This window comes from Penicillium nucicola, assembly GCF_028828085.1.
Source record: "Penicillium nucicola strain IBT 29836 chromosome Unknown utg000006l, whole genome shotgun sequence".
NCBI classification, from domain to species: Eukaryota; Fungi; Ascomycota; class Eurotiomycetes; order Eurotiales; family Aspergillaceae; genus Penicillium; species Penicillium nucicola.
In genome coordinates, this window is record NW_026643130.1 from 1,305,591 (window position 1) to 1,333,544 (window position 27,954).

General features: G+C 48.8%; 9 protein-coding genes across 9 annotated transcripts; 3 read left to right on the top strand and 6 right to left on the bottom strand.

Moving 5' to 3' along the window:
• Positions 1 to 61: 61 nt before the first annotated feature.
• Positions 62 to 1,806, bottom strand: N7511_006502 (FAD-binding oxidoreductase; the record flags this gene model as incomplete). Its single annotated transcript, XM_057128879.1, has 5 exons — positions 62 to 566; positions 619 to 854; positions 908 to 1,253; positions 1,308 to 1,411; positions 1,477 to 1,806. The coding sequence occupies 5 exons, from the start codon at positions 1,804 to 1,806 to the stop codon at positions 62 to 64; spliced, it is 1,521 nt and encodes a 506-aa protein (XP_056983435.1).
• Positions 1,807 to 2,396: 590 nt separating this feature from the next.
• Positions 2,397 to 3,900, bottom strand: N7511_006503 (uncharacterized protein; the record flags this gene model as incomplete). The annotated part of the gene is made up of 8 exons (XM_057128880.1): positions 2,397 to 2,773; positions 2,822 to 2,889; positions 2,941 to 3,015; positions 3,067 to 3,368; positions 3,419 to 3,489; positions 3,538 to 3,574; positions 3,630 to 3,649; positions 3,711 to 3,900. Coding segments are annotated over 8 exons (1,140 nt in total), but the record flags the coding sequence as incomplete, so codon positions are not given.
• Positions 3,901 to 5,688: 1,788 nt separating this feature from the next.
• lea1 (U2 snRNP complex subunit LEA1) lies at positions 5,689 to 6,691 on the bottom strand (the record flags this gene model as incomplete). The annotated part of the gene is made up of 4 exons (XM_057128881.1): positions 5,689 to 6,057; positions 6,109 to 6,369; positions 6,481 to 6,521; positions 6,613 to 6,691. The coding sequence occupies 4 exons, from the start codon at positions 6,689 to 6,691 to the stop codon at positions 5,689 to 5,691; spliced, it is 750 nt and encodes a 249-aa protein (XP_056983437.1).
• An 803-nt stretch (positions 6,692 to 7,494) lies between these two features.
• On the bottom strand, positions 7,495 to 9,787 carry N7511_006505 (putative nucleoside diphosphatase (Ynd1); the record flags this gene model as incomplete). Its single annotated transcript, XM_057128882.1, has 4 exons — positions 7,495 to 9,461; positions 9,516 to 9,642; positions 9,693 to 9,727; positions 9,778 to 9,787. The coding sequence occupies 4 exons, from the start codon at positions 9,785 to 9,787 to the stop codon at positions 7,495 to 7,497; spliced, it is 2,139 nt and encodes a 712-aa protein (XP_056983438.1).
• A 745-nt stretch (positions 9,788 to 10,532) lies between these two features.
• On the bottom strand, positions 10,533 to 12,178 carry N7511_006506 (ammonium transporter; the record flags this gene model as incomplete). Its single annotated transcript, XM_057128883.1, has 4 exons — positions 10,533 to 11,201; positions 11,249 to 11,750; positions 11,807 to 12,021; positions 12,086 to 12,178. The coding sequence occupies 4 exons, from the start codon at positions 12,176 to 12,178 to the stop codon at positions 10,533 to 10,535; spliced, it is 1,479 nt and encodes a 492-aa protein (XP_056983439.1).
• Positions 12,179 to 14,026: 1,848 nt separating this feature from the next.
• Positions 14,027 to 17,494, top strand: N7511_006507 (putative C2H2 finger domain protein; the record flags this gene model as incomplete). The annotated part of the gene is made up of 1 exon (XM_057128884.1): positions 14,027 to 17,494. One exon carries the CDS (start codon positions 14,027 to 14,029, stop codon positions 17,492 to 17,494), a length of 3,468 nt encoding a protein of 1,155 aa, XP_056983440.1.
• Positions 17,495 to 19,023: 1,529 nt separating this feature from the next.
• Positions 19,024 to 21,263, top strand: N7511_006508 (putative C2H2 finger domain protein; the record flags this gene model as incomplete). Its single annotated transcript, XM_057128885.1, has 4 exons — positions 19,024 to 19,029; positions 19,123 to 19,751; positions 19,808 to 20,071; positions 20,129 to 21,263. The coding sequence occupies 4 exons, from the start codon at positions 19,024 to 19,026 to the stop codon at positions 21,261 to 21,263; spliced, it is 2,034 nt and encodes a 677-aa protein (XP_056983441.1).
• Positions 21,264 to 21,449: 186 nt separating this feature from the next.
• Positions 21,450 to 21,893, bottom strand: N7511_006509 (uncharacterized protein; the record flags this gene model as incomplete). The annotated part of the gene is made up of 3 exons (XM_057128886.1): positions 21,450 to 21,505; positions 21,565 to 21,691; positions 21,756 to 21,893. 3 exons carry the CDS (start codon positions 21,891 to 21,893, stop codon positions 21,450 to 21,452), a joined length of 321 nt encoding a protein of 106 aa, XP_056983442.1.
• Positions 21,894 to 25,335: 3,442 nt separating this feature from the next.
• Positions 25,336 to 27,184, top strand: N7511_006510 (putative GABA permease; the record flags this gene model as incomplete). The annotated part of the gene is made up of 7 exons (XM_057128887.1): positions 25,336 to 25,352; positions 25,474 to 25,613; positions 25,670 to 25,724; positions 25,776 to 25,867; positions 25,916 to 26,287; positions 26,342 to 26,662; positions 26,721 to 27,184. 7 exons carry the CDS (start codon positions 25,336 to 25,338, stop codon positions 27,182 to 27,184), a joined length of 1,461 nt encoding a protein of 486 aa, XP_056983443.1.
• Positions 27,185 to 27,954: the final 770 nt, after the last annotated feature.

Genomic DNA, 27,954 nt, shown 5'->3' on the forward strand with positions numbered 1-27,954 from the left:
CCCCAGCTAGGACATGTCATTAATCTTAACAAATTCTCCTAGTTTGTGAATAAGATCTAACCTAATAGACCTTGAAGCCACCAGGCATGAGAGTCTGGAAAACAGCATGAGGATCATACTTCATCGCAATATCAACCAGCTTTCCGTGGTTCTCCTCGCCATAGCCCGGGAAAATAGACTGGAATCCTGCCGCATCACCCATATAGTTGAAAGCATCATACAGACCAGCGGTTTGGGTAGCGTTGTTGATCTTGTAGGTTGTGTTCTCAACCCACTCGGCAACGATGTCGTCGTACGCAGATCCAATCCACTCGACAACCTCGGCGTAGCAGAGGTAGACCTTGGATGAATCAAGACCAAAAGCGTTTCCACCGGCGGCCTCGGAGGCTTGCATCCAGCTTGCGCCGATGGGTTGCCAGTCGAGTTGGACGGTGGAGATGTTGGCTGTTGGGATTTGAGCGTAGAGCTTGGGGAGCTCGGCGAAGAAGGTTTCGTTGATGATGCGGATTCCGGTGAAGAGCTCATCGTAAGTTGTTCCCTTCACGGTACCGGCAACGAAGACGTCGCTATTTCGATGGGTCAGAATTTTGTTTGGGTTAGAATGGGTTGGTTTCTTACTTGATGCCGTCAACGACCATGGCGCCGAGCTCGGTGGTGAATTCGTGCACGGTCTTGAAGTCGAGAGTGTTGCTGATAGCCGGGATGTCGGTGAAAGGCTTAAAGATTTCGGGGTAGGTGGTGTTGTCGCTGTCGTAGAACAGAATCACCGAGGCGAGAGTAGTCTCTCCGGGAACGAGAGCCGGGACAATGTGAGTCTTGGTGTCGTAGATGTTCGAGGCGTATGTAGCCGCGGCCTATCAAGTAAATTAGTATCTGAAGATGAGGTGCAATAGCAGCGTATGCATACAGCCAGGAATTGGTCAATGTACTGGGCCTCAACAGTGTAAGCACCAGCCCAGACCTTAGTGGACTTGATAGTCTCCATGTCAAAGCGAGTGACAATACCAAAGTTGCTGCTTCCACCCTTCAAAGCCCAGAAGAGATCCTGGTTGCTAGTCTTGTTGGCCTGGACAATGGTTCCATCGGCCAGAACTACCTCATAGTTGACGACGGTGTTACAGCCAAATCCAACCTGGTTGCCGTAGAAGTTGACACCACCAGCAAGCAACAATCCAGGCACACCGACAGGACCGAGACGACCACCAGCAGCAGCCAAGTCGTAGTTCTCTAGGTAGCTGTAGACATCCTTCCATCTATATCCAGTTAATACACGACCACCAAATCCCAGGAGCCCCGGCCAGACTTACCTGTACGAAGGACCAACAGAAACAAGAGACTGATCCTCATTCAACGCCAAAGTAGTCAAGTTAGACATGACAATCAAAACACCATCATTGATGTTGTTCGACCCCTACACATCATCACAATTCCAAGTCAGCCAAAACACTCCCAAAGTAACAATTAACAAGCACCCACCCGAATACCCATATGTCCACCACCCCGAACCGCAAACTCAGCATTAGCACCCGACAGCGCCTTGATGCCTTCAGCAAGCTGCTGGCTACTCTGCGGCCGGAACACACACCCAGGGGCCATGATCTCGGTGTTCGACCAGAAGTTCGCCGCCTCATAATTATACACAGGGGTGCTCTTGAAGAACAGCGCGTTGCCCAGGGACTTTTTCAGAGCCTGGCAGCCCACCGACGCACTGGACGTGGTGACGGGCACGGCGGGGACAGATGTCGAGGCCAGGGCGGAGCCGGAGGCCGCCGCCACGAGGGAGAGCACGGCGGTTGTTACGCGCATCTTTTATGACACCCCTGTTTTGAGCTGCTGGAGCTGTTGAGTTGAGGGAGGGAAACGGGGATGGGGACAGGGGTGGTTCTGGGCGGTTGATGTTATTATATTCTCGGCAGGGCTGCCTTTCTCTTTTCCACGTGGTGTGGCTTCGGGCTCGGATGGTTTTGCCGTGCTGCTTGTCTAGTTTGTTTAGCTTGGCTAGCTTGTTTTCCTGACTCAGGTTGGGTTTAGTGCATGGATTGTTTTTCAGGAGGTTTATATCCACTTAGTGCGGGCTGGGGTGTCCACTTGGCAATGATTGTGATCAATGTTGCCCGCCTGTTTGGATATTCTGGCCGAAGAGGGAAAGTCGCCTGTCGATTATGGTTCAATTGTGAGCTTTGGTTTCATCCTGTGGATGTAGTTTGTACATGGCTATGTATAACATATGTGGTGCAGTAGGGTCTAGTTATGAAGTGTGAAGAAGTGGCGTATCAGGGGGCTTCCCACTACAATCTAGTCAAAAACTCATGTCTCACGTTTAACAAAAAAATTAAATAACAACTTATTCCTCCCGTTCATGCAATCATGGCTAATATTTACATCCGGTCTTACCGAGGTTCACCGGCGTGTGAACTAGAATTATCCACATTAAATTCCACCGTGTGGATGATTCCATCCAGGTCCTTCTGCCTGCTAGCTCCCGGTGATAATATATGCTCTTCACTGTCATTATCAAGAGCGTTGCCGTGTGTGGTGAGGGTCGCAGAATACTGGCCATGACTGCGCCCCGTAAACTTTGGTCGTTCGCTTAGAGGAAGGGAACCCAGCTGGTGGCCATATTTGCGAGACTTGGAGGTATTGTCTGATGACGATAGACCCAGTAGACGAGGGATGTATCGCCGGATGAAGGGTCGAATGGCGGACACGCATCCACCGAAGATGCCCAAATTTAATTCGATCGTACACCACATCAAGGCGTCCGTCGTTGACCCTATTTCGATTAGCAATCTGCGACAAATGAAGGCAGCAAGACCCTTACAGGTTAGGTCGGTACTAGTGAGAAGGGTATAGAGTGATGACAGCCGAATGGAGCTAACCACTCCGACACTGGTCAAGGCGTTAGTACTAGTTGTATATCCCAAAACAGACACAACTCACAAGCAACCCATGGCCAAAATAGCACTGACCGCAATCTTCTGTCGCAGGGGCATTTGTAATCGGCGCAGCCATGGTCTGAGGTGAATCATTAGCGTCTTTCGTGGTCTAGTCCTTCAACACACATACATCGGGACCACGACCGTTGCAAAGTCGGTGAAAATTCCCAACCCAGCATTTGCAAAATAAAAGACGGGTCGGTTTATGCAGCTTCCGGTTGTAATACTCAAGTCCCAAGCTTTGGCAATCGGAGAACAGCTGAAAATGTTGACTAAAATACTGGCCAAGCTGTACCCGACAGCGATGAAGACAATTGCCCAGACGGCGATATGAAAGTTGCGACTCGGAAAGATGCGAAGGTAGAATATAAGAACAGAGCATTTCGTGAAGCCGGTCGCGGCGCAGTAGAATATGGCGGCGATGACGTTCAACTAGTCATGTCAGCGTGGCGGTCGTGTTGGATATCTCTGGCATTGCGAACCTTGGAGAACATTGGTGATATGTATGCAGCGGGCACATCCCACATGTGCTTCCCAAGACCCCAATCAAGCACTACATTGTGTTAACCAGGCACCGGTGAGAAGAACTGGGGTCACTTACTGTGTAGTGTGACAGCTGTCAGAACGCAGGAACAAAGCTGCCGACCAGATCTATCAGTAAATGGCCTTCATCGGAGACCCAAGAATACACACCAGTGCCGCAATCATAAGATCTGTAACATGTTAGTGTCCCAATCCTTTCCTTGACTCTGCACGGTACCGTATGTGACTTACAATCGTCTGCGCGAAAACTGCGAACAATAAACACCCGAGTCCACGTCCTCACAAACAGCGCAATTACAGCCAATGGCAGGAAAATGCAATTGATCACCACTATCTTGTTTCCAACAGACGGCGGGTCAACAAAGTTGGATACCTGACCTGGCGGCGGCGGCAGGGCCGGCGTAATGGAACTGGAAGCCATGACGCTGACAATGGATTCAGTCCATCGAAGTCGCAACAATCCCCGGGAGACGGTTCTCACTTAAAAAGAAAGGAAAGGGGAACGGGCCCGAAACGTCAAATCGTCCGGGAACCACAAATTGAGAAAACCGTCATGGGCAATTGTATGTGATTCGAAATTAGCCTTCAATGAGATCCACTCCCGATCCAACTTCATGCTGGTTCAGGAGATTCAGACTGCAGGTGGTAGTTGTATTGTATCGAATGGATCCTTCACATCTAGTACACAAAGACTCCATAGCATCCAAATGCACGGATATTGTCTCCGATCCCATTCCCGAAGCACTGGGACTCAGAATATCCCAATTCAATCATATCGGGATCTACTGGACACTATACAGACATGGTAAAGATCACCTCCCTCTAAACAATCCAAACACGCGCTTATGCTGCCAATCCTCCCACGCAAACCCAATTCTCCACACCCAAACACCAATTCAAGCCCTGTCTCATGCCCTAGCCGGGAGGAATATCTGATCGAGTTCTCTAGTTTTCGGCGCCGTTCGTCAGTGCTGAAACTCGGTCTAGACCGTGTATAGTAGAGATGTTCGGTGATCACACCATACGAGCTATGGCCGAATATGGGCCGAGTAATTATTTTTTTTCTATCTTTTTCTTATTCGTATTATTGCCGGGCGTTGTTTGGGGGCTTTTGTCAAAAGTGTTCAGCCTCTTTCTTCTTCCTAGTGGGATATTATGTCTAGCGTGCCCCAATTTTCGGTATATGCAGGGGCGAAATACAGTGTTTAATATATGCTCGCTTAAATTTGCGTGGTCGTACTTCTCTTTGCAGTGAAGACGCCTTACAGTGGTTACTGCTGGGTCGATGGCACTGGATTGGCACTGACAGCCACTCCCGTCTTCAACTGTGGTAGGTTTGTCTCGAACCCTGGATACGATACATACCCGGAACACCTGTAAGCCACCCGATTTCCCCTGTATTTTTTTCCTTCTTTGCCTTCGATTCTTTTTCTATTGAGTAATGCTAGGCTTCTGGGGGCGCATCGTGACGAAGATTTTTCCGAGACTATGGGTCTTGGTCAAGAGGCTGAAGCGTTTTTTTTAAAAAATTATTTTCACTATAGGTATTTGCGTGGAACTGAATGCCGAGTGCTGGCCGTCTCTCCACTATGCATTGACGAGGCATTTACGACGCATTTTGACCTCGATAGTGCGAGTCACTATAAGTTGTTACTTATGGTTTACGTTGGATAAGTTCATATCAATTGCCGATCAACGCGAACAGACCCCTGTCTTGGTGGCGTATAGTAAGCCACCAAAGAAGTCTAATTGATCGGCTACCATTTAGTGAACCGTAGGTGCAATAACTAGATGCAGAGTGTCTGGGTGCCGTGTATTAGACCTCTTCTTGCCCATGGCTCGGGTGAAAGACGAGGTTAGGCTCTAGTTAGTGATTCTACACACAAAGCGCGTGGCTTCGGTACTTCTTCTAGCAACATGGATGATGCAACGTGGTGATCTGATTTTATTTCAATGCTCAAATTTTTCACGGCCAGGCCAACAGTAATGCAATGAAACCCTCTTGATGATACACACTGAACCCCCAGGAATTCAAGCCAGGTATATGAGAATCCCGAACGACCAGAAAAGAAACCGGAAAGCAAAGCCCCCAAGAGAACAGAGAACACGGGACAGAGAAAGGACGACGGAAACGGTAACAATGGAAGAAAAAAATAAAGTGGTATGTTCATAGTCCGTAGATCCAATCCAAACAGAATTCATCTCTGCTTTACATCTGCACGTCCCCGTCCGCATCCTCCGCACCGAGTGCTCCACCCGGTATCCGGCCCTCGTTTAGTTCCTTCTCTAGCCTTGTGATTTCCTGCAAACTCTTCGCCTCGCGGATCATCTTTTCCACGCGCTTGCGCTCTGCGTCGGTCAGTTGTACGCGGATGCCCTTCTCGGTGGGAGCGCGCTCGGCGGCGCTGTTGACGTCGAACGTGCGGGACTTGACACCTAAGATCTTGGACGCGAGGGCTGAGGGCTCTTCAAAAGTACCGAAGAGTTCTTTTGCTGCGGTGCGCTCGGCGTCTTTCACTTTGCGGTAGTCCAGGAAGCGGACGGAGGGAACGCGCCAGATGACCCAGTAGCGGTAGTTCTAAATTGGATTAGTATAGATTGTTAGGCGGCTTTCTTGGACAAGACAAACCTCTTTCCGTGTCAATGGGTTCTCCATAAGAGTCAAATGCGTCAATTTAGTCAAAGTCCGCAGCCCTTCCAGCTCCACAAGCTCAGACAGGTTGTTCGCGGTCAAAACCAGGGTCTTCAAATTAGGCAAGGAGGTTGCTAGCGATGGCTGAATGTGATTGATACGGTTGCGGGCGAGGAGGAGGGTAGAGAGGCGAGGGAAGTGAGGGAAGTTTCCGAGGGAGGAGAGGTCATTGTCGGTGAAGTCGATCGCATCTTGATCCTGCACCAGATCAGAATCGTGTCCAGAGAATAAGGGTCAAGCTACACGGAGCCAGTCTGACTGCGACTGTAGCTCAGATCTAGACCAAGCTCCTAGGCAGACAGCACTTACTTTGGCAATACCCAAGTTCTCAATTGCGGGGATCTTGTGCCCTGCACGCGCAAAAAGACGATATCAATCCAGCTCTCAGATCAAAGGGTAGTACCTGTTCTTTTCAGAAAGGTTTATAGTTCTCAGACGCACCTCGGAGATCCAACTCGCGGTCTGTGAGTGGGTTGATGTATGATAGGGAATTCTGAATGAGCTCGACAGTCAAGCGCATGGTGGCGGTGGTAGCTGTGGCCGGCGATAGGGATTCCTAGATGAATACAGTTGATCGTGACTGTATAGATAGAGGAGATGGCAGTAATATGGTGTGCGACAGGTGTAGTTGTCGAGGGCAATGATTGAATTGGAAGCTGGTTGCGCCAGTTTCTCGCTATGTCGAAGCCCTTTTTGCCGGGCGGTGTGAGAGCAACTGCATCACGTGATAGTATATTGCCTGGATATTGAGGCTACCTGGGTAAGATATCACGTGCGCAGCCTTCCTCTCACTCGTTTAACGCCATCTGTATAAGTTAAGTTATATGATGTGATGTACTCCGTGTTCCGAATACTTGGTGTTGATTTTCAACAAAAGAAACCAAGGTGTCAAGGCATTTTCTAGATCACCCCATCTCCTTCCTACATGCAATGAACTGAGCTCATAAGACACTCAAATGCCCAAAGATTACCCTTCTATATTCTATACAATGAAGAAAGCACGATTGCGTAAATATAAGTTGATGCAAGGATTATTCTATGTTCAAAAGGACTCTCTGCTAATGGTACACTCCTCATTACGTGTAAATCACCAGGATAAGATCGAGACAGCAACCAAGCAAAAAAAATCAGAAGAAAAGGTACTCCAGAGCACAGTGAGAAATATAATACCAAGAATCGAAGGCAGAAAGCCACGAGACAACAGTAACCCCACGACAGACCAGATCCTTGGTCATAAACCAAGGCAGAAATCATCCAACTCCAAATGAAACACGATGCGGGAATGTTAGGTAATTATGCATAAATCGGAGGGGGTCGTGTGCATTAGTCGTCGGCGAGGGGCGTCAAGCTGGGTGACTTTTGGTGATGGGATCTCGTCGGGCTGCCGGCTCTTGATCGACGGCCGTTAGTGGTGGGCCCGAGAGCAATGGGGGCAAGATGGTCCCTGCTTTCGGTCCTCACTACTAAGCCTGCTCGATCCATTGCGATGCCGGAGCCGCCGCTGATTCCGAGTCCAATCGTCCCGGTTGAGCTGTTGTCCAAGGCGTATTTAAAGCTGGGGGTGTTGCTATTACTACCCCAGCTGGAGGCTCGCTTTGGTGGTCCCAATCTGGCGGAGTCGGCTTCCGATAATCGGCCTCCATCCTCGCTGCCATCCGAGTCAGTGACGCCAAGTTCAAAGTCTTGGGCGCCGTCTTCAAGGACTCGTTCATAGGATGGAGCGCTCCGGCCGAGGAACGGGAGCATCGCCTTGAGACCCTTTCGCTTCTTTGGGTGATTTGGATGGGAGGGTCCACCGCGACGAAGGACATTAGTGATGCGGTTGTAGATGCGTGACCGGCGGCTGCGTCCACATAGGAAAAAGCCAGCCACCACAATTATAAGCATGAAGAGGAGGAAGCCTGGGATCCGGCGAGGGGAATCGCCGTCAAACAATGCATCATGCCAGTGCTCGCTATGGAAGCTGTCCGAGTCCGGCAGCAGCTGAACACTGGGATATTGGAAGTCTGACGGCACACCGGGGAGGTTGCTGCCAAAGCCAACGGGGAGAGCCTCTTCAATCTCCATAGGCACCTGGGAAGATGCATATAAAACGATCTTGCCCAGAGTCCAGCTCACTTCGGTCGAGTCAATCTTGTTAACTGCTTGGAAAGCATCAAGATAACCCTTTTCCTTTCCGTGAGATAAGACTTCCTTGGTGCCGTTGTGAGCAGGGTAGGTGATTTCCTCTAAGCCCACACGAGGAACGCCGATACCATCATGGAGCATGTTAATGATCCATGATGCCTTGAAGCATACCTCGTTGGCCTTTTGACGATTGACCTTCACTCCCCACTGATTCACTTCAAGACCGTGCTCGATCGAGTCCCAGTCTTGAGAGCAAAACGTATTAACCCGTTCCTGGTACGTGTTGAAGTCATATGCCTTGTCTTTGTAACCCATTTCGAAGATCTCGTGCGTGGTGTGCCAGTACTCGCTGATTCCAATGAAATGGTTGACATCGAAATCAATGGCTGGAACGTGCATACCGTGCAGAAGACAGGGCTGATCCGCACACGGTGCATCCTTGTCCAGTAAAGGAAAGGTCTGTCGTAGACATTCATCAAACTTGCCCGTGCCTATTAGATAGCTCTCTTCGTCGTCAGATCCAGATACATCTTTGCCGTCAAGAGTCGTGCGCAATCCACTGGGAAGACAAGGGTCGGGTAATTCTTTGATCTCTGGTCCAGTCGCGGCCTGCAAGGCTTCCAGATAGCGTCGGCGGGCTTCATGCACACCAAATTCCAACCAAGACGTAACAAAGACTCTGTGCTCTTGGACCGATCCATCAATGTTTCGCAACCGCAGCAGCTTCAAATCGTTGGCGTGTTTCTCCGTTTCCGTGGCATTCGGCGCAAATGCAATCTGAGCAGATGCGCCACCCATATCGAGGAATCCATAGGTGTGATGTCCCTTCCCATGGTCGTGCTTGTCCGGTGTGTCAAACGCACCCATGAGATAATTGGTCGCAATCCACCCATAGAGTCCCTCGGTCACGCCCGGAATCACCTGGATATGAACTCCACAATCGGGCAGTAGGAACTCCGTGTTATCACGAGCATACGAACAGATCTGATCCAGAAGTAATTGTCGTTCGAGGTTTCCAAGTAGTCGCATGCCTGCTGTGGCAAGTAAAAAGATCGGCGTATCCTTTGCATCCTCTCTCGGAATGATTCCCTTTGCGTGATCCAGAAGTCCGGCCAGATGATCGGATCCAACCAGTTCGGGGTTTTGGGCAAAGGAAGAGACACCTTTCATGGGCGAGATTAGCAACATTTGTGGTGGCAGTGTCTCCATCGACTTACCAGGGTGTATCTTCTTGGTCCATTCTTCCTTGGTTTTAATTTCCGGTAACGATTTCAATTCCTCCGCATCGGCCTTCTTTCGTGCAGCGGCATTTCGTAGCCATCGGTAAACGTGTACGCGAGTCCCCTGTGTGCATTAGTGGAAGTGAGCAATACTGCGACACTGGTCGAACGTACAGACGAGCCTGCGTCCAGGACGATACCATAACGCCCTGATCCGGTCAGTATGCAGAGGGAGCAGTCGGGGAGTGGAAGCACATACATTTGCCCATTTGGACTCGATTTCGATTATTCGCAGATCATGACAGACTGGCCGAAAGGTAAGAGAAAGTGACTTCTTAATTAAGGCGAAAGCAAGTTCAAGCGAAGGCAAAGAAGAAGACGTAACGAATGACAGATTGTAGAGGGGAGAAGAGATAAGGAGCCAAAAGCGGGAGGACGCGACGGCTCCGGGGATACAAAACGTGACGGGTGAGACCAAATTTGCAAGTGGCAAAAAGGGCGAAAAATGGCCGGAAAAGGGAAAGGAGAGTATTCTTACGAGGTATTACCGTTTGGCAATTTTGTAGGTTTTCGTTTCTTTTCTTGAGTATCCAACTATTCCATTCAAATCAATAAATCAGTCTGTAAAGTTGATCAATATTGGAATTGCGTTTGGATTATTTTGTGTTTCCCTGCATCTGCATGTCAGCTTTACTCCAGGCCTCGTCATGGAATGCAGGCCGGAAAGCCCCAGGCATACGTCAGCTTTCTTGGCATCGGCCCTTGATGCCGCTCAGGGTCTTAAGGGTCTGATCCTTTTTTTACACATTTACCGTGTCTAACTGGGAAGAATGTGGCCACTGTCAAGTGTCAACGGTATCCTGTGTCCCATATAAAAATAGAAAGAAAACCTTACAGGTTCCACTGGATGTTTTTAAGGTTGAAATATCCCGTGCTTGCGCGTTCAAAGTCACACCCCAATAGAAAACAGTCTTGGCACGATCCCGAGATCCAGACCCTCCCGGCCTCCAGACCCTATCTCTTCTCTGAAACCACAACCCCCTCATTAACAGCCGTTGAGGGTGACCCGCACAGATCATCCAAAATCCCACGTTCCCCGATCTGCTCATCAATAAATTGCGCCTGGTCCAACCCAACCATTTCCATCTCCTCATGCACACGCAACTGCATGCCGGGAATCCATTTCAAGATGTAGAGCAGAAGACATGAGACAGTGAATGAATACGCCGAAATAGCACACACCTCCGCCAACTGTTTCCCAACCTGCATACCATTCCCATCAATCCCCCCAGTCGCCTCGGTGACACCGTCCAGCGCTGCGATGGACTGTGACGCAAATATCCCCGTTAGGAAGGCTCCTACCATGCCTCCGACGCCGTGGAGCTTGAACACGTCCATTCCCTCGTCAATGTGCAACCAATCGTTCAGATCTTGTAGACAGGCGCAAACGACGCTGGTAATGAAGCCAATCACGGCGGCTAGCCAGATTGAGACGAAGCCTGCTGCTGGTGTGATTCCTACCAGGCCTGCGATGGCGCCTTCGCAGGCGCCGACCACCGAAAATTTACCGCGGTGCTTGATGTAGTCGACGAGGACCCAGCCTAGGACGCCCGTGCAGGCGGCCGTGTTGGTGTTGAATGCCGCCAGCATGGCTCGGATGCTGGCGTTGAGGGCTGAGCCGCCCTGCAGATAGTTAGACGGAATTCACAGTGAACTCGGGCGTGACTTACGTTAAAGCCAAACCATCCAAACCAGATCAGGGTCGTGCCTAGGAAGACTAGGGTCGTGTTGTGTGGTTTGGCGGATGATGGTTGATCGAGGTGCTTGCGCTTTCCCAAGACAAAGGCGTAAGCAAGAGCTGACCAGCCAGAGGCGATATGCACTGGGCCGCCGCCAGCAAAGTCGAGCGAGGGTAAGTTATATAGCCATCCATTGCTGTTCCACGTCCAACAAGCTAGCGGGCAGTAGACGACGGTTGCCCAGCAGAAGCTGAAGATGAGTGAGGGGATCATGTTTCCTCGTTCGAAGGCGCCGCCCACTACGATCATGACTGTGCATGCACAGAACAGAAGCTGATAGAAACAGAACACAATCTCGGGCAGATCGGCTGAACCAGGCGACGGCGCCGCCATCACACCCTTCAAGCCGAAGTTCTTCAATGTCCCGATGAACGGGCTTGCGTCCCGCGCATAGGCTAGTGAATATCCCCAAAATATCCATTGGAATGTTGTTCTAGGATGCGCGTCAACTCCAGCCACACTGGTACAGGTCGGAGATTTTCAACCTACACGGCTACAACCATCATGGATTGGAAAAGCAAGGCGAGAGCTGACTTCCGTCGTGCTAATCCACTGTATAGTAGACCGATTCCGGGTATGATCAACCAAACAATGAACCCGCAAAAGACGATATACGTATAGTTCCATTCGAGACCTGCATACTGGGCGTTGACATCGACTTGAAGAGGATCGCCCCCCGTAGGGGTGGATGCGTTATATACTGGCTGTCAATTGTGATGTGTTAGCAAACACGATCTTTCGACTGTTAGGGGCATGAAACTAACAGACTCGGCCATGGTAAGAGCTTGCCTCTATCCAGCCCTGTCTTCCGTCTTTCAGAGCCGAGGGGGAAGGGAGAATATCAAATATAACATTCTCCATGGTTGTAGTAACGTTAAAAGATCTTTCGTATGCAAAACACGAGTACCAAGCCTCTTATCTACGATCTGACGGTGGCCAAGACCTTGAATCCAGCAATGGGAAGCTTTGAACGTAGATTTATCGGACCTGGTTTGAGGTTATTAGTTGAAATGCTGTGATTTCTATGACTGTGGGATATTTCCCTGATAATGATAGGATAGTGTCCAATTATGTTTGGTTTATGATCGGATCCTACAACCATCTAGGGTTTAGGCTCTTTTCCTTATCTGGGGTTTCTTGGCGGTTTGTTTGGTTTGTATTGGAAGACATAGCCTTGATGGACTATTTGTGGTTATCTGATGCGTGTCTGGTTAATCGGTTATCAGTCTGCACATACATGGGGACACCAATGGGTATAAGTGCTTGGACATCCTCTTAGCTTGAATGATCTATGGGTCGATTCTCCGGGTACAATTTCATCATTTCCATGGGTCTGCTCTATACACCTTCACTTCGTTCCATGGCTGGCATTAGCCTTATATACAAGATGTCTGGTCTACATATTATGGCTAATTATTAGCCATGTTTGTGTCATTTTGGGTCCATGTTCCGCCACACTACTGCTATATAATATCTCAGACCCCACAGAATTCGGGCCGCGGAGCGGTGGCGGGTCCCCACCGTGACGAAAGTCGTTGACGGTTAAAGGTTCGGGGGTACAAATGCACATGTAGCCCAATATTACTTAACTGAGATGCAGGTACGGAGTTATTTATTGACTGTTCATTGTGGAACATAGTGGAGTACACTGTAACGTTGTCGTGGACCATCTGTGATGTCATCCCAAACCGCCTGGGCAAGTCTGATACTTCTTAAATATATCAGCATATTGCAGTGCCCCCGTAGACAGACTCTGGTGACACTAGTGACCCCGTGGACCGGGACGGTGTGTTTCGGATGGTATCACACCCAGTTCCAAGAAAACTCAGCATTGGGGGCTATAGTTATTCTGGTTGAGTAGTGGGGGCCGTTTTCTGTCCAGCGATTGTGGGGTTGTACACATCCACAGATCGAGATCAGACTGTCTAGTATTTGATTATTATGATCAGGAATCTGAGAAGGACGGACTGGACTAGAATTAACCTCTATGTTACTCGAGGCTCAACGAACAGGTGGATATCAATGAGGCTCGGAAGACAGATACCGGTGTTTCAAGTATAAACGCCGGGTCGCATATCACCAAGCTCACAGATTCACAGTTCAGCCCTATAGAGGACAGAGGAAGTCGACTGTAGAGGCTGAGGACAAGAATAGAAATATCTGATACACATGTGGCTGGGGCGCCAAACTCGCCCGGATCCAAAGCAGTTGACACCGTGAACATTCTCGAGCGAAGGCTATTTTAGGCAATCCGAGTAAGCCTTAATCATGCGATCTTCGTACTAGCCACAGCCCTCGGAGGCTTAGAGACTACTTGATTCCTGTTTTCTCTTTTGACTGCTATTTCCTACTGTTGAGTACTATTTCAAATCGACAGGCTAAGAACAGTGGGACACTCCCCTTCAATTTGCAGTGCGCCCGGCGCTTGTTCAGCCTCAGTTCCCCTCATCTCGCTAACATCCTGGGATCTCTCTGAAATCGCCCGCCCCCCCAATCTTTTTGTGTCTCTTTCCATATCTCCAACTCTTTTTTTTTTTCTTGAGATTTGACCGACATAGCCCACTCTATTCAGGGCCAGATACACACGTTAGAACCGCCTATATAACCACAACCCTGCATGGACCACTTTACCGTGGATCGGCCTTGAAGTCGCCTGTGCTCATGGCAAATATTTGTGCGCGATCTCGGGGTATGAACAGCAACTCCAATATGTCACTAGCCTCACCACGCAGTCAGGGGCTTTCGCCAGACAATGCGCTCCAGGATCCTCACGCGCCAGATCCCTATTTGTCTGCGACATCCGACCCCGAAGAAATCTATTTCCAAGCCAGCGCCATTCGATTAACACCGTCGGCGAGTCCTGGGCAAATACTGGGCTCCCCTCAGGACGCGCGGATCGACTCCACACTGCAGACGGGCTACCTGGATCCCCGAAGTGATTATAATAGCGCGTGCACCTCTCCACTTTCGGAAAATGCATTTGTCGAACCGCAGGCGATTGAATTAACCAGTGGCTCGAGTAGCTGGCGAGATGAGAGCTTTTCATCTTACCAGACGGACAATTCTGTTCCCGTTGATCCCGCGTGGTCTTCGCCCATGGCCCCAAATGTATTTCAGTGGACGAGGACAAGCTTGGAGCAAAATCAGAATCCATCGGGCACTATGCCAACTCTGGAATTCAACAGTACCAACACAGTGCAGTCGATTCCCAGTTCGTATAAAGCCGGTCTCGGTGTCTCGCATGTTCCATTGAATGAGCCATCTCGACTCTCCGCTACGAACATCCAGGGGTCAAATAATGAGTCGGTATCAGACACAACCAGGGGAAGAAGTCCTGTTTTCAAGATTGAGACTTTTTCTCGAGGCGATTCACCAAAAGGACGCACAACCGATCACCAAAGATATCGCAGTCAGTCCTCTGCGCACCTCTCGGCAGCGGACCCAAATGATCAATCGAGCGAGTCTGGCAGTGAATCCGACGATCACAAATCCATCTCGTCTGTCTCGGTTTCGCGATCCCCTAACGGCGCGTGGATCCGACACCCTACCACCCATTTAGCCGGACTCGACCCAGAAGCTCGTGGAAACGAATACGGGCCGAGTCCCAACGATATCCAAGTCAAGCGGGAAAGGGAGGAGAAGAACGAAGATATCACATACTGGTCTGTATCTGTGAGCAAGGCTAATAGCGAGGCTGGCGATGAGCCGCCTAGTCCTCCGCGCCGACACCATGTCCCTAGCAGACTTCGAGCGAGGAGCACGGGGGACCGTCCCCTGAAAGAAGAGGGTTACTTCAGTTTGAAAGGTCACTCTGCGGTCCACCCATGTCCTGGGCCTGGGGTTTTGGTGCACGAAAGCAGCGATGAAATGCTGAGCGAGGATGAGGAAAGTATAGCCACAGGTTCGGACTCAATACCGGCCAATGTCGATGAGCCTGGCAGATATGATCGCAGCACACCCGAAATCTATTCATCGCTTGAGCAACCAGATGAAGGGCTCCGTTTATACCCTTGGCACGATTCACCTCGCGACTCGACGCCCAGATCAGATGCGATGCAACCGATTAGCTCGACTGATGCAATGATAGCTTTTGAGAAACGCGTTCGAGATCTGGAAACGGCATCACTTACTGCGACTATTGATAACAACAGCATTATCAATGTCACCACATCTCTTGAGAAGTTCTCTGTTGGAGCTCAATCAAAAAGGCGCATGAGTCTTATGAAACGTCCTTGGATCCAGCAGGCGTCTTCGAAGCTAAAGCGCCAAGCTTCCGACTTATCTCTCATCAGTCAATCCAGTACCTACCCTAGACCTCAGCCGCATGAAGTATCAGAACCCTCGCCAAAACCGTACTCGCCCCGGAATGTCTTCTCCGCTCGTCGACATTCACGGTCACCGAGCTTGACCAATGCTCTTCTTTCCATGTCTAGTCAAATGGCCGCTGTTGGGGGCAGTAGCTCTGTCCAAGCAGTTTCGCCTGCACCGTCGCCAAATCCAGAGAGGCATTCTCTAAGTCTCCCGCTTAAGAGCCGAGGACGAAGCAGAAGTGAAGTTCCCCGACCCTCTAACCCTGGGTTGATGAACTTGATGACTGCTCATGGTGGACCGCCTGTCCCGAACATCACTTTACCAGGGAGGTTCAGCTCAGATGCAGCCCATCCCCCCAAAGGTCCATTCCTAGGCGTTGAAACAATTGGCGAGAATGATAACAATGTCATGGGCGATAGCAAGGGCATTGTCATGGAATTCCCAGCTGTCCAAGATCTCCCAGAGCCGACAATTGAAGGGTTCAAGTCACAGATCATGCAATTGAATCCGAGACTTGAGCCGGCCTTGCTTCAGCGTCTTGCATGTGAACAGGATCGCCGTTTTAAGCTTTTGGTTGGATTGCAGCGAAATCACGCTCTCGCGGTTGGCAATCACACATGCAAGTCACAGGCATTTTGTTTCGCGTCGGGCGGGAAAGCCTCTTTTCTACCACAGTCCAAGGCTCCCATGGAATCGGAGACAGGTCAAAGTCAATTCCGAGTCAAACCCCTCAGTCCAGGACAAGAGCAACATGCTACAGCGGAAGGAACTGTAACACAATATCCACCTGGAGTTCCTCCCCCGCCGGTGAATCAACTCCCTGCCCAGTTCGAGTGCCCCATTTGCTTCGAGGTTAAGAAGTTCCAGAAGCCGTCCGACTGGTCTAAACATGTTCAAGAGGATATTCAACCCTTCACATGTACATTCCCTCACTGCACCGAGCCCAAGTCATTCAAGCGCAAGGCCGATTGGGTCCGCCATGAGAACGAGAAACACCGACAGCTGGAATGGTGGACCTGTGCATTCCCCGACTGCCATCATAAGTGCTACCGAAAAGACAACTTTGTGCAGCATCTGGTTCGAGAACATAAAATGCCGGAGCCGAAACTCAAGAATGGCAAGTCTTCGGAAGCCGATGTTTTGCCGAATGGCCAAAGAGAAAATGATGTGAAACGTTTATGGCAAATGGTCGAAGAATGTCGGCATGAGACGGACCGAACGCCCCAATCAGAGCCGTGTCGATTCTGTGGGAATGTCTGTAGCGACTGGAGAAAATTGTCGGTCCACCTGGGAAAACACATGGAACAACTCGCCATGCCTGTCTTACATCTCGCGAAGCCGAGCGCCCCAAGCCCTGTCCACACCGGCCATACCAGCCTCAAAGTGGAACCGGTTCGCGGATCATCGGCAACCTATCCCTCGCCCTCTCTTGCGTATGGACACGAACCTCTTCAAGCGTCATCGAACTACACTCGAAACACTAGCACCCCCATCCCTGCTTTTTCATTTAACGGCCCGCCTGTCGAATTCCCCACTATTTCTGGCAGTCCACTCATCGAGGAGCCCGAGTCCATGCCGGGTTCCATGACTGATTCGCTCACCCCTGATCAGTATGCGTACGGGGTAGGCCAGTTCGGCCCAGCGCCCCACCTGTCCCAGGCCCCCCAGGCCCAGCCTCATCCCCTGCATCAAAGCTCGTTGACGTATCCGCCCTACGCCATTCCTAGGTCGAGGACTCCAGAGTCCGAAATGAACTCGTATCAGTTTCAGTCTGTGTACCCCGCAGATGGCAGTTATGCTTATCAAGCCGAACCCGAGGTGAACTATTCTTCCACTTATTCCTCGGGTTGTCCTTCCAGGATGTGATTCTCTCTCCCTTGATTCTTATCATGCTGTTCGTTTTGTGTTTTTTTTTTATTGTTATCTCTTTTCCTATTTTTCTATTTTTATCGACTCGTTCTCATTGTCTTTTCTTATTCCCCCTCTTCTTGTCATTGGCAGGCAATTTGCATCACTTTCAATTTTTCATCGGCTACAGCGCCACAGGTGGCACATGAGCAGAGACGGAATCTGCCATCTTTAGCGAGTTATGTCGGAATGATGGCCATGATAACCCCCTTTTACATCACTACATACCAGTGCTAAGACAGTACTGTCATTTACGAAGATACCATTTCAGACCAACAACCCGCGCATAACAGGGCACAGCTAGCATACTGTATACATCGAATTTTAGGCCGACCTGGTTTACCCTTTCTGTTTTAGTGTTCCACCCATGCCGCTTTCTGCTCCCTGAGTACTGTACTGCAAGACCGATAAAGCAGCGGCACCCTAATCGGGCAAGTCGCGGCAACGGCCTACTGTAAAATCCGGTCTAAGTACTAGTATACAGCGACATATGAGGCATCAGATGGGACTTCATAGGACTTTTCCGAAATAGTACTAGACTCGAATCCGATCAAGAACCACTCCTTAGTGCCACGCGAACTACCGCCACCCGTGGATAGCTGAAAAATAAGCCGAATAGTGACTGGTTCAACAGCGAGCAAGATGACAATTGAGAGATCGCTTTAATCAAACTTGCGCCTCGTTTCAGGTCTCAGAGTCAATGTCAAAGTCAAAATCCCTTCCCGCCGTATTCTTCGCTTAAACGTGCACTATTCCATCCCTTGCAACATGGCATCGCCGATCTTAGTCCATGCCGATCGCTCTGTCAGTCTCCGAGGCCCTTGCTTCCCTGCTTTTACGCTCTTTAGTCGTTTCGGATTGGTAGAGTTGTTTTTTCCTTTTTCCTCCCTTTTTTTTGTCTTGCATACCTCGTGCAGGGGACTCACTTACGTTGTGCGTACGTGTAGGATACTTCCAGGGTAAGCTGGTCGGTTTTTTTTTTTTTTTTGATATTTATTCGTTTTTTGGAATATGATATGGGCTGATCCATCCCCAGGAATATCGGGGATCGTCAATGGGAATGATCTCATTTATGATGGGTGATCAGCCATTAGCTTGATATCCTGTAGAGGATGATACACTACTGTAGAGCCGCGAGTCGTACCCAGCAAACAGTAAACAGTACTGTAAATAGGGTCGGATAAGCGGGCTGTGTAAATCAAGGGATGCATTCCACGCTTCAGCACGCGAGGGCGAACTTTCCCTTTTACTTTTTTATTTCTCTATACATTCCCTTCGCGTGGCCGGCTCGGGGCGAAGTGGAGCGTGTCTCTCGCGTGTTGGTTTTTGGCATTTGTATGCATGAGAGCAGACATTTAATCCTTTGACCCCTCCCCTGTTTCTGCTTCGGTTTCATGTTCTGATCTATTCTCTCTCTCTCTCCTCCATCTATCCACCCCATCTTGGTATACTTTATCTGGTTTAGTCCCAACGTCTTACACAAAGTTATGGAGGTTCGTGCCCCCCCCCTCTCCTCTATCCACCTCGAAACACCCAAACACCAATGATATATGACCTCTATATTGGACGCTGCTAATCCCCTCCAGGACTCCGGCTGGAATGACTCCACAGACCTTCTTCAGGGCATGGATAGATCGCATGATCTCAAGTCACATCTACCTTTCGACTCGTCTCAGCCTCTCCTAGACCTCCACCGCGGATCGGACCTGTCTCTCGACCCATCGTCGTTCTTGAACGGCTGGTCGAACCCCAGAGATCTGTACTATTCAAACTACCCTTCCCGCATGACGGCCGATCAAGATGTTTGGAATCCACTGCTACTCACCGGCATCCCGGCTTCGTCGTCGCTATCGCATATGAATATGTCAGCCCCGTTACCCGAGCAGGAATACTGCTTGTCACACCATCAGTTTAGTGATCCCTCTGAGAATGGGAGTCAATATATGGGTAGTTACTCGGCGGATTCTGGGTATGGCGGCACCAGTTGTGCGACGCAGTCGGTGGTCGCTTCATCCTATGGTGTTGATTCGTCACCGCAAATTGGTGTGAAGGAGAATGCGGCTGGTTCCGCGCCTTTCTTTACCCATTCGCGCTATGCCTCTGGTTCTTCGCTTGCTTCGGACTTGGCTGGGTCGCCGTCGCAGATGTTTGATGGTGTTTTCAAGTGTGACCATCCCTCTTGTGAGTGGAGTGGGAAGTGTCCTTCGGATAAGAGGTAAGTTTGGCTCGTCTTGGTCTTTGTTGATCAGAGAATTAATGCTGTGGTGATAGGAAACATGAGGCTCGCCATCGCAAGCTGTTTAAATGCGATGAGCCAAATTGTCCTCGCAAGGAAGGATTCGGAACTATCAATGATCTTGCCCGTCACAAGAAGTGCGTGCACAACAAGGAGCCTGAGCGTGGGCCGAAGATGATGTACAAGTGCTTTGGTTCAAGCTGCCCAAGGCCAAACAAGAATTGGCCGCGCCTGGACAACTTCAAGCAACATCTGAGCCGCATGCATCATGAAGAAGATGGAGATGCGTTACTAAAGAAGTAAATATACCTTCATGTCGAGTCTCTATGAATGACCTGAATGCTAACCAATGACAGGTCCATGGATTGGTATGACAAGGTCAACGGTCGCCAAGCAGGACAAGGCTTCGAAGAACGCAGCTCTCGGGAAGAATCAATGTCCGAAGAACAGGAAGATCTATCATCTGTCCAATCCACCACTGAACTCGAGCCCGTCTTCCAAGAGAAAAGCGATCTCTTCACATTCGGTGCCACCCAGCCGACCCAATACAGCACCTCAATCGCCGATTCAGAACCATCTCAATTCCCTGCCTTCAGCCCATGGGGCATGTCATCAACAAGTCAGGAATCCCCAACGGAACGAAATAACACAAAGCCCGACGGCTCCGTCACAGACGCAGCAGACAATCTGATAAACGCAATGACGAAAATGATGAACAACCGCAACAGAAAATCAAGCCAGACAATTGACGAAGGAATCGAAGTCGAATCAGACAACACTCAACTCACCCAACTCCAACGCCAAATGCTCCAAAAAGTCCTCTCCGCAGCCCTAGACCGGCTCTCCGACGAACCCGACACGACAACCCAAGACTCCACCCAAGAACAAGAAAAAAGAAGCTGGTTCCAATGCGACGCCTGCCCCAAACGAACCCGCCTCCGCTGCGAAATGAAAAAACACCAAAAACGCCACGAAAGACCCTACGGCTGTACTTTCCCCCACTGCGCCAAATCCTTCGGCAGCAAGGCCGACTGGAAACGCCATGAGACCTCGCAGCATCTCCACGTGCCCAGCTGGATCTGCACAGCCCACGATGCGCACAAGGGTTCTCCCTGTGAGCGCTTATTTGGCAAAGTGGACATGTATACGCAGCATGTGCGCGAGCATGGCGTGAATGAGTATGAAATTGCCGCTGGTGCGAGCGAGAATAGGCTTGATCTGGCGGATGATTCGCAGTTTTGGTGTGGGTTTTGTGATCGGAGGATCCCCCTGCGGAGTGGTGGCTCGGCGGCGCTAGATGAGCGCTTTAATCATATTGATCAGGATCATTTTAAGAAGGGGGAGAGGGGCGCTGATTGGCGGTTCCCTTCTGCGTCCTCGGTTGATGCTATGGATCAGGCGTTGGATGGGCCTTCCCTGGCTGGCTTGAAGAATCCATCTAGGAAGGCGGCTGTGCTTGGGACGAGGAAACGGAAGCTTGCTGCTGTATGATGTTTTGGAAAGTTGCATATTGGATGGGTTTTAATATAGATTATTCTGCAATGGTCGGTGTTTGGGGGACATTGAACCTTGTTTCTTCGGTTTTTACTTGTCGTCAATCGAATTGAATTAGACACACTAGGATATGCTCTTGGGCTTTATGAATACATCTATTGTACAAAAAATTCGAGATTGAGCTTATTTCTGGCTGTCGGCGATTTCTCGGGCTTGTTTTTCTAGCACGGCAACTTGTTCTGCGTAGGTTTAGCAAATTGTCGGCTTAATAAAGACCAAGTAGGGATTTTGAACTGACCATTCTTTCGCACTTTTGTCTCATCCATTTCCAACTTTAACCAAGTCCAATAGATCACCTGGTAGACGAACACGCCTCCTAGAAAGACTTTGGCGAAGGGGCCTGTGAAAGTCTTATATTGTTTCATCTGGCAACTATCAGCAGCTGAAAGTACAGTCTCATTCAATTGCATCACAGGGTCAAATACATACCCCGTCCTTGTAGGCACTGGACTGTTGGGATGAGTTCATTGGGACATGTGTGGAGGTGAAGCTGCGGCTGATGGGAGCACGAGCAGATTGGAAAGCCCCAATGGCCGGTGTCAGCAGACGGGCTGATCGAGGAAGCATTGTCACTGCCGACTAAGACTGAGGTTGTTAGATATCACAGGAGAACTTGAAGGAGTCAAAGAGTCGACGTTGGCGGTCCATTTCGGGTATAGCGGTCTTGGCGTTGATTCCTCAGGTGTTGACGGTCTTTCAGTATACTTCGAATGCTTCAAATGGCTCCAATCATTCGAATATCTTGACATTCTTCCTTTCAATAAATTGCCATTTGTCTGATATGTTCGGATTTGACAGAGGCAGAAGTTTGAATTACTGTCTAGTAGGAATACCATGTTCAATAGTCAACAACGCTCTATCAATTCCGCTTTTCCCCGCTTTCACTTAGATAAAGCTTCTCTTTTTCTTTCTCCTGTTTCGGCCAGTCAATGACAACTTGGGATTCATGGAGATATTCGACCATGTCTGTATTAACAAGCCATTCTATCCTTCCTTCTGGTCGGAGATCAGCAAAGTCTAGAGGTAAGGGTTTACGACCAAAGGGTCTGATATCATTAGTCAACCCTTGAAGTTAACATTGAGACGCGCAGCAGGATGCTCGTCTTGTAAGCAGCGGGTGTGTGCCATGAATCCAAGTTTTTTGCTGTCGATGACTTCTTCTCTGACTTCCTGCAGCGCATCAAATGTGACGAGAAGTCTCCAAGCTGTGGTCCCTGCCTAAAGAAGGGACTACGGTGCCCTGGACTCCTACGCTTGATCCAGTGGTCGCAAAAGCATGAAACTTTGATGAATAGGTGTTTGAACAAGGCCTGCAGCTCTGTGGAATCTACTGCACTATCGGCTCCGACCAACGAACCGGCTCGGAAGTCAGCAGAGACTGAATCAAACAAATCAAATCATGCTATTCAATTTGGAAATGAACATTATTTGACCGAAAAGGGAATTCTAACCAATTTATCTGATTCCTGGGATACCTTTCAGCCATCAGGCTCTCTCTTACAATATCTTTCTCCGTCACCACCCACGCAATTCCAAACGCAAGAATCCATACTGTCAGATTACTACTTCTCTGTTGTTTGTCCAATCAACTCTTGCTTTGACTCTCTTCGGAATCCCTTACGTTCTTATGTTGGCGCTGTCATGTACACTTGCCCCTTGATCTTCCAATGCGTCATGGCCATGTCAGCTGCCCACCTTTTTCAGAAAAGGGAAGACATGATGCATATTGTCTTGGATCACCGAAAAACGGCCATTGCTCTTCTGACGTCGGAAATGGAATTGTTGACATCAAATTTCTCCAAAGAAGTCTCCCTCCTTGGAAGTATTCTTCTTGGAATGACCTCGGTAAGCACAGGATCAGTGGACCTTTCGTACCGAGCTAATGATTGCATTTTCAGTCGTGGCACAATGCCTCGTCAATTGATTTGGTTCCTCTGCAAACGGCCCGGATCTTGTTCAAGGAGTATGCAATAGGTCAACCAGGAGAAACCCCACAGCTAGAAAACAGCAATTCGAGAAATCATTTCAGTTTCACAGTTGGGATGATGGCCTACTGGGAAGCTACAGTATCTTTCCTCTTTGATCAAGGTCCGGAAGATATAACATATCTCCTATCGCTCTGTCATGACCAGGATGAGCAACTAAACTACCCAAACCCTTGGTCCGGTATCTCAGATCGGCTTTTTGTCTACATGGCTCAAGCGGGGGCTTTATCACGTCAAAAAGTTCTCACGAATAGGCTGTGGATGTACATTTCTTCGACCGCGCGAGAGGAAATTCTTTCTAAGCAACACCGAGCAGCCTTGGAGCTTGTGCAGCGGGTACGGCAGTTTCGTCCACCCAGCCAACATTCTATCCAAGATCCAGGGGATAATCTGACGCCGTTGGACCATCTTTTACGCTTAGCCCAAGTTTACAAATTGTCAATACTCCTTCAACTGTTTCTCAGTTTCCCGGAACTGATGACAACCAACCCGAATGTGTCGGTGGACGAATCAATACTAAATCCGCAACAAGAAGAAACTACCCAGACCCATCAAAACTCTACGATCACATTAGCAGCCACTATCCTCAATATTATGGCGACAATACCTGAAGATTCCCGTACTAATATCTTTTTAACACTACCGTTGATCATTGCTGGCAGTGCACTTCAACTCCGGACCAATTCCGATCATTGCAATTCGGAACCCATCCATCCTACAACTACTCCAAATCCAACAATTGAACGGGAACTTGGCTTTGCGTATAGTTCCGATTTTATGATTCATCATTGGCGCTCATTCGTCCGAAACAGGTTGCAGCTTCTGCACAACTTCGTCGCTCTTGAGCCAATCTCGCGTGCCAGTCAATTACTTGAGCTCGTATGGAATCAGTCCGATGCTTCGGCTTATGATAATCGAACATTGAGATCTAATTCCTTGGGAATGATACATTGGATGGAGGTCATGATTGAGGCGCGTTTAGAGTCTATCTTTGGATAGGCTGTCTTTGGAGATAGCGACACAATGCGATTTGATGTTGTGAAATGGTATCTTATCTTATATCGCGATCTCAGAAGCTTTGACAAAGGCCATTCCGAGAGATGCTCCATCAGGGGGGTCAGAGATGTGGGTAGTCCTCCACTGATAAAGCATCGGGCAACGAATTCCTCACAGGTGTGTGTCCTTCAGTCTTTCTAATTTCTCTTCCCCATTTTGGTGTGCCTCGGGCTCATCATATAGATCGTATAAAGGCGGGGGTGTGGAAAGAATGCCATGGGAATACCACTCCTTTCCCGCTTTTCAAGCCGACCCAACCCCCAATTCCCTCGGCTAGAAGAGAGACAAATATATCATTGAGCGGAATGATCCGCGATAATCCGCGGTCACCTGGCTTAAATGACCAAACGTTGCGCTTATAACATGGCAACGATCAGCCCAATAAGTGGACCTAAAAGAGCTGACAGTCTTAGACTAAACCAGCAGCATCACCCAATTACCAAGACACAACATTGGACCAATCGGTTTTCTAGGTGCTTTCTCTCCCAGAAGGGTCTAGTCATGAATGTTAGGTTTAGTTCCGCAGTATCAATTCGGTACCCCAATTCCTCTCATGACAGTCAGTATAAATGAGGAGAATCAGAGTCAATTGAAACAGGCCATTGGTTGCAAATTTTTTGGAGAGAGTAGCCAGACAGCCACCTTCAGAGCTTATATTACCAATTACCTGCATTCCATAATAGAGAAGGCATCATCAACTCTGGACCCGGTTCGGAATCTCGGAAATCCCCGCATTCAGGAGATAAGCCCCATAGTAGACTAAACACGCTTTTGTTGATTCCGTTTATCATTCGCAGGTCATAGTCAGGCAGCATAGATTTGCCACGTTGGATACCTGATGTTCGTATAAGTATTGCAGCCACCCAGACTCCACGTCCAAGACGCCTATCTTCCAGATTACTTGTATTAACTTGGAATGGATCAAATGGCGAAGAAAAGCCTTGAATATGGGGTAGCCTCGTATCAAGATGAGGGTGAAGGGGTTGTGAGTGAGGTGCGGTTGAAGGTAATCAGTCGATTCTTCTTTTGGGGATGCTGATTTATTGACTTTTCGTCCTTTGGATAGCAAAATTATTCTGCTTTGACTATTTTGTCTATGGCTGCAGTTCTGATGGCAACATGGGAAGCTTTGTCGAGGTAAGTCTGTCGGGTAAATTGTATGGCATTGGGCTCATCGATGCGGACAGTACAATGGTCTCGGCCTTGGTCAGTGGAGGACCGGTCTCGTTGTTCTATGGTTTCATTGGTAAGTATGGACCAATTTATCACTGGTGGAATGGGGAAGTTGACGTGGATCGATAGTTGCCTTTATTGGGGCTGTATCAACTGCTGCATCGCTGGGTGAAATGACTTCAATGTAAGTTGGGAGTACATTGAAATGATCAGAACATGCTAACACTGTCACTAGGTATCCTACTGCTGGCGGGCAGTATCATTTCATCGCACGGCTGGCCCCGAAGAAATGGCAGTACCTCCTCAGTTGGCTGACAGGCTGGATCGGTAAGGTTCAACCTGAGAATTAGATTGACACATGCTAATCAGCTATAGGAACTTTTGGCTGGGTTGCCTTTACAGCTAGTGCACCATTTCTAGCCGCAACAATGGTTCAGGGTCTCATCACCCTCAACTCCGATTCCTATGTCTTCCAACGATGGCACGGTACAATGATATATTGGGCATTATTGATGGGTTCAGGCGTGATGAATATATGGGGAACTCGACTGATGGCTTTGATTGAGAATGCTTCTCTCATCATTCATATCGTCGCATTCATTGTCGTATTCGTCGTCATGTGGGTGTGTGCTCCAGTCAAACATTCAGCCAGTTTCGTGTTTACTCTGTTCGAAAACAACTCGGGCTGGTCCAGTGATGGTGTTTCCTGGAGCATCGGAATGCTTTCAAGTTGTTATGTCTTGGCCGGTAAGTAACATTGATCAATTGAAAGAGATACGCAAACTGACAATATGACAATAGGATACGATGGTGCCATCCATCTCTGTGAAGAAATGATCAACCCGGCGGTCTCTGTACCATGGTGTATGCTGGGATCCCTCGCCGTCAACGGTGTTATGGGATTTGCATTTTTGCTGGCAATTCTCTTTTGCATGGGGGATATGACGACCGCGCTCAACTCGACGACAGGGTTCCCAATTATTGAGATCTTCAAGAGTGTTACTGGCAGCCCGGCTGCTGCAACTGCAATGACTTGCACCCTCATTGTGGTGGCTGCTTTGGCCACCATTCCGTTGATGGCATCGACAGCACGTATGCTTTGGTGCTTAGCTCGCGATAAGGGTATGCTAGTCTTCAAGACTTTAGTTTCATCACAAATACGCTAACATAGAGTATCTAGCCTTTCCATTCTCGGAGCAGCTATCAAAGGTTAGTAAGAAAGATCGTGTTCCTATATGGTCGGTAGCAACTGTCTTTGTATTCCTTTTCATTCTGGGCTTCGTCAACATTGGCTCGACAACGGCGTTCAACGCAATCCTCTCTCTTGCAGTCTTCGGACTCCATGTTTCATATATGCTGCCAGTTATATTCATGCTCTGGCGCCGCTTGTGTACACCAGAGATATTGACCTATGGGCCATGGAAGCTGGGAAGCCTTGGCATACCGGTCAACATCATCTCCTTGATTTATCTGGGATTCACTTGTATCTTTATGCTGTTTCCTTCATATCAGCCAGTCACACCTGTGAACATGAATTATGCGTCTCTTATTTTTGGTGTTGTTCTAATTTTTAGCATGATTTACTGGTTTTGGAAGGGCCGAAGGGTATACGAAGGACCGATTATGGATGGTTCTGGCCATTAATGAGAAACGAAACTATGCAATACTATCACCAAACTTATGGCGCTCTTGGGCCCTATTTTAATTATGATGACTTTTATCTTTATTCTTCAATGTAAAACTTCGGATAAAGCGCGTATTATCATCCACGAGATGCTATCTAAGATGTTGTCACTCTACAATTAAGGGGCCGTCCCACTGCAAACAATAATTAATCTAGTTTCACAGCCTCTCTTCTCTTTGCGACGCCTTCTAGGATTCTGATTTGTAAAGAAAAACTTCTCGCTTATGCGGACTTCGTTGCTTTCTATCCCAATCAGGAAATTAGTGCGATAGTGAACACGATTGGTCAATCCGTCTGAGCTCCACTGAAAAGTACTTCAAATTTGAGGACTACAACAGACGAGAAGGCAATCAAGACTTGGATAACTATATCTCAGTTGTCTCAATCATCTGCGTTCACAGTGGTCTTTCAAGTCAAAAAAGGCTGGGATCTTTGAAGTTTCAAACTTTGGAGGTTAAGTTAATAAGTTACCGAATGTCTGCTTCGAAGTACAATCATATCCTCTTCAAAGCAGCAAATTATTGTATAGAGATGCAGAAATAGACCGCTAATCAATCTTTAGTTAGTTCACTAACTAGGACTTGCATAAATTGCGTTGGATGTACTGGGTTCTACGCAAGTCAGATTAGGCAATTAAGTGCGCAATTGGCGATCATCCTATCCCCCAGCTGAAGTGATTCAAACAAGATACGTATGCCCGGAAAAAGTCCACAGTTTTGACCCTTCGTTC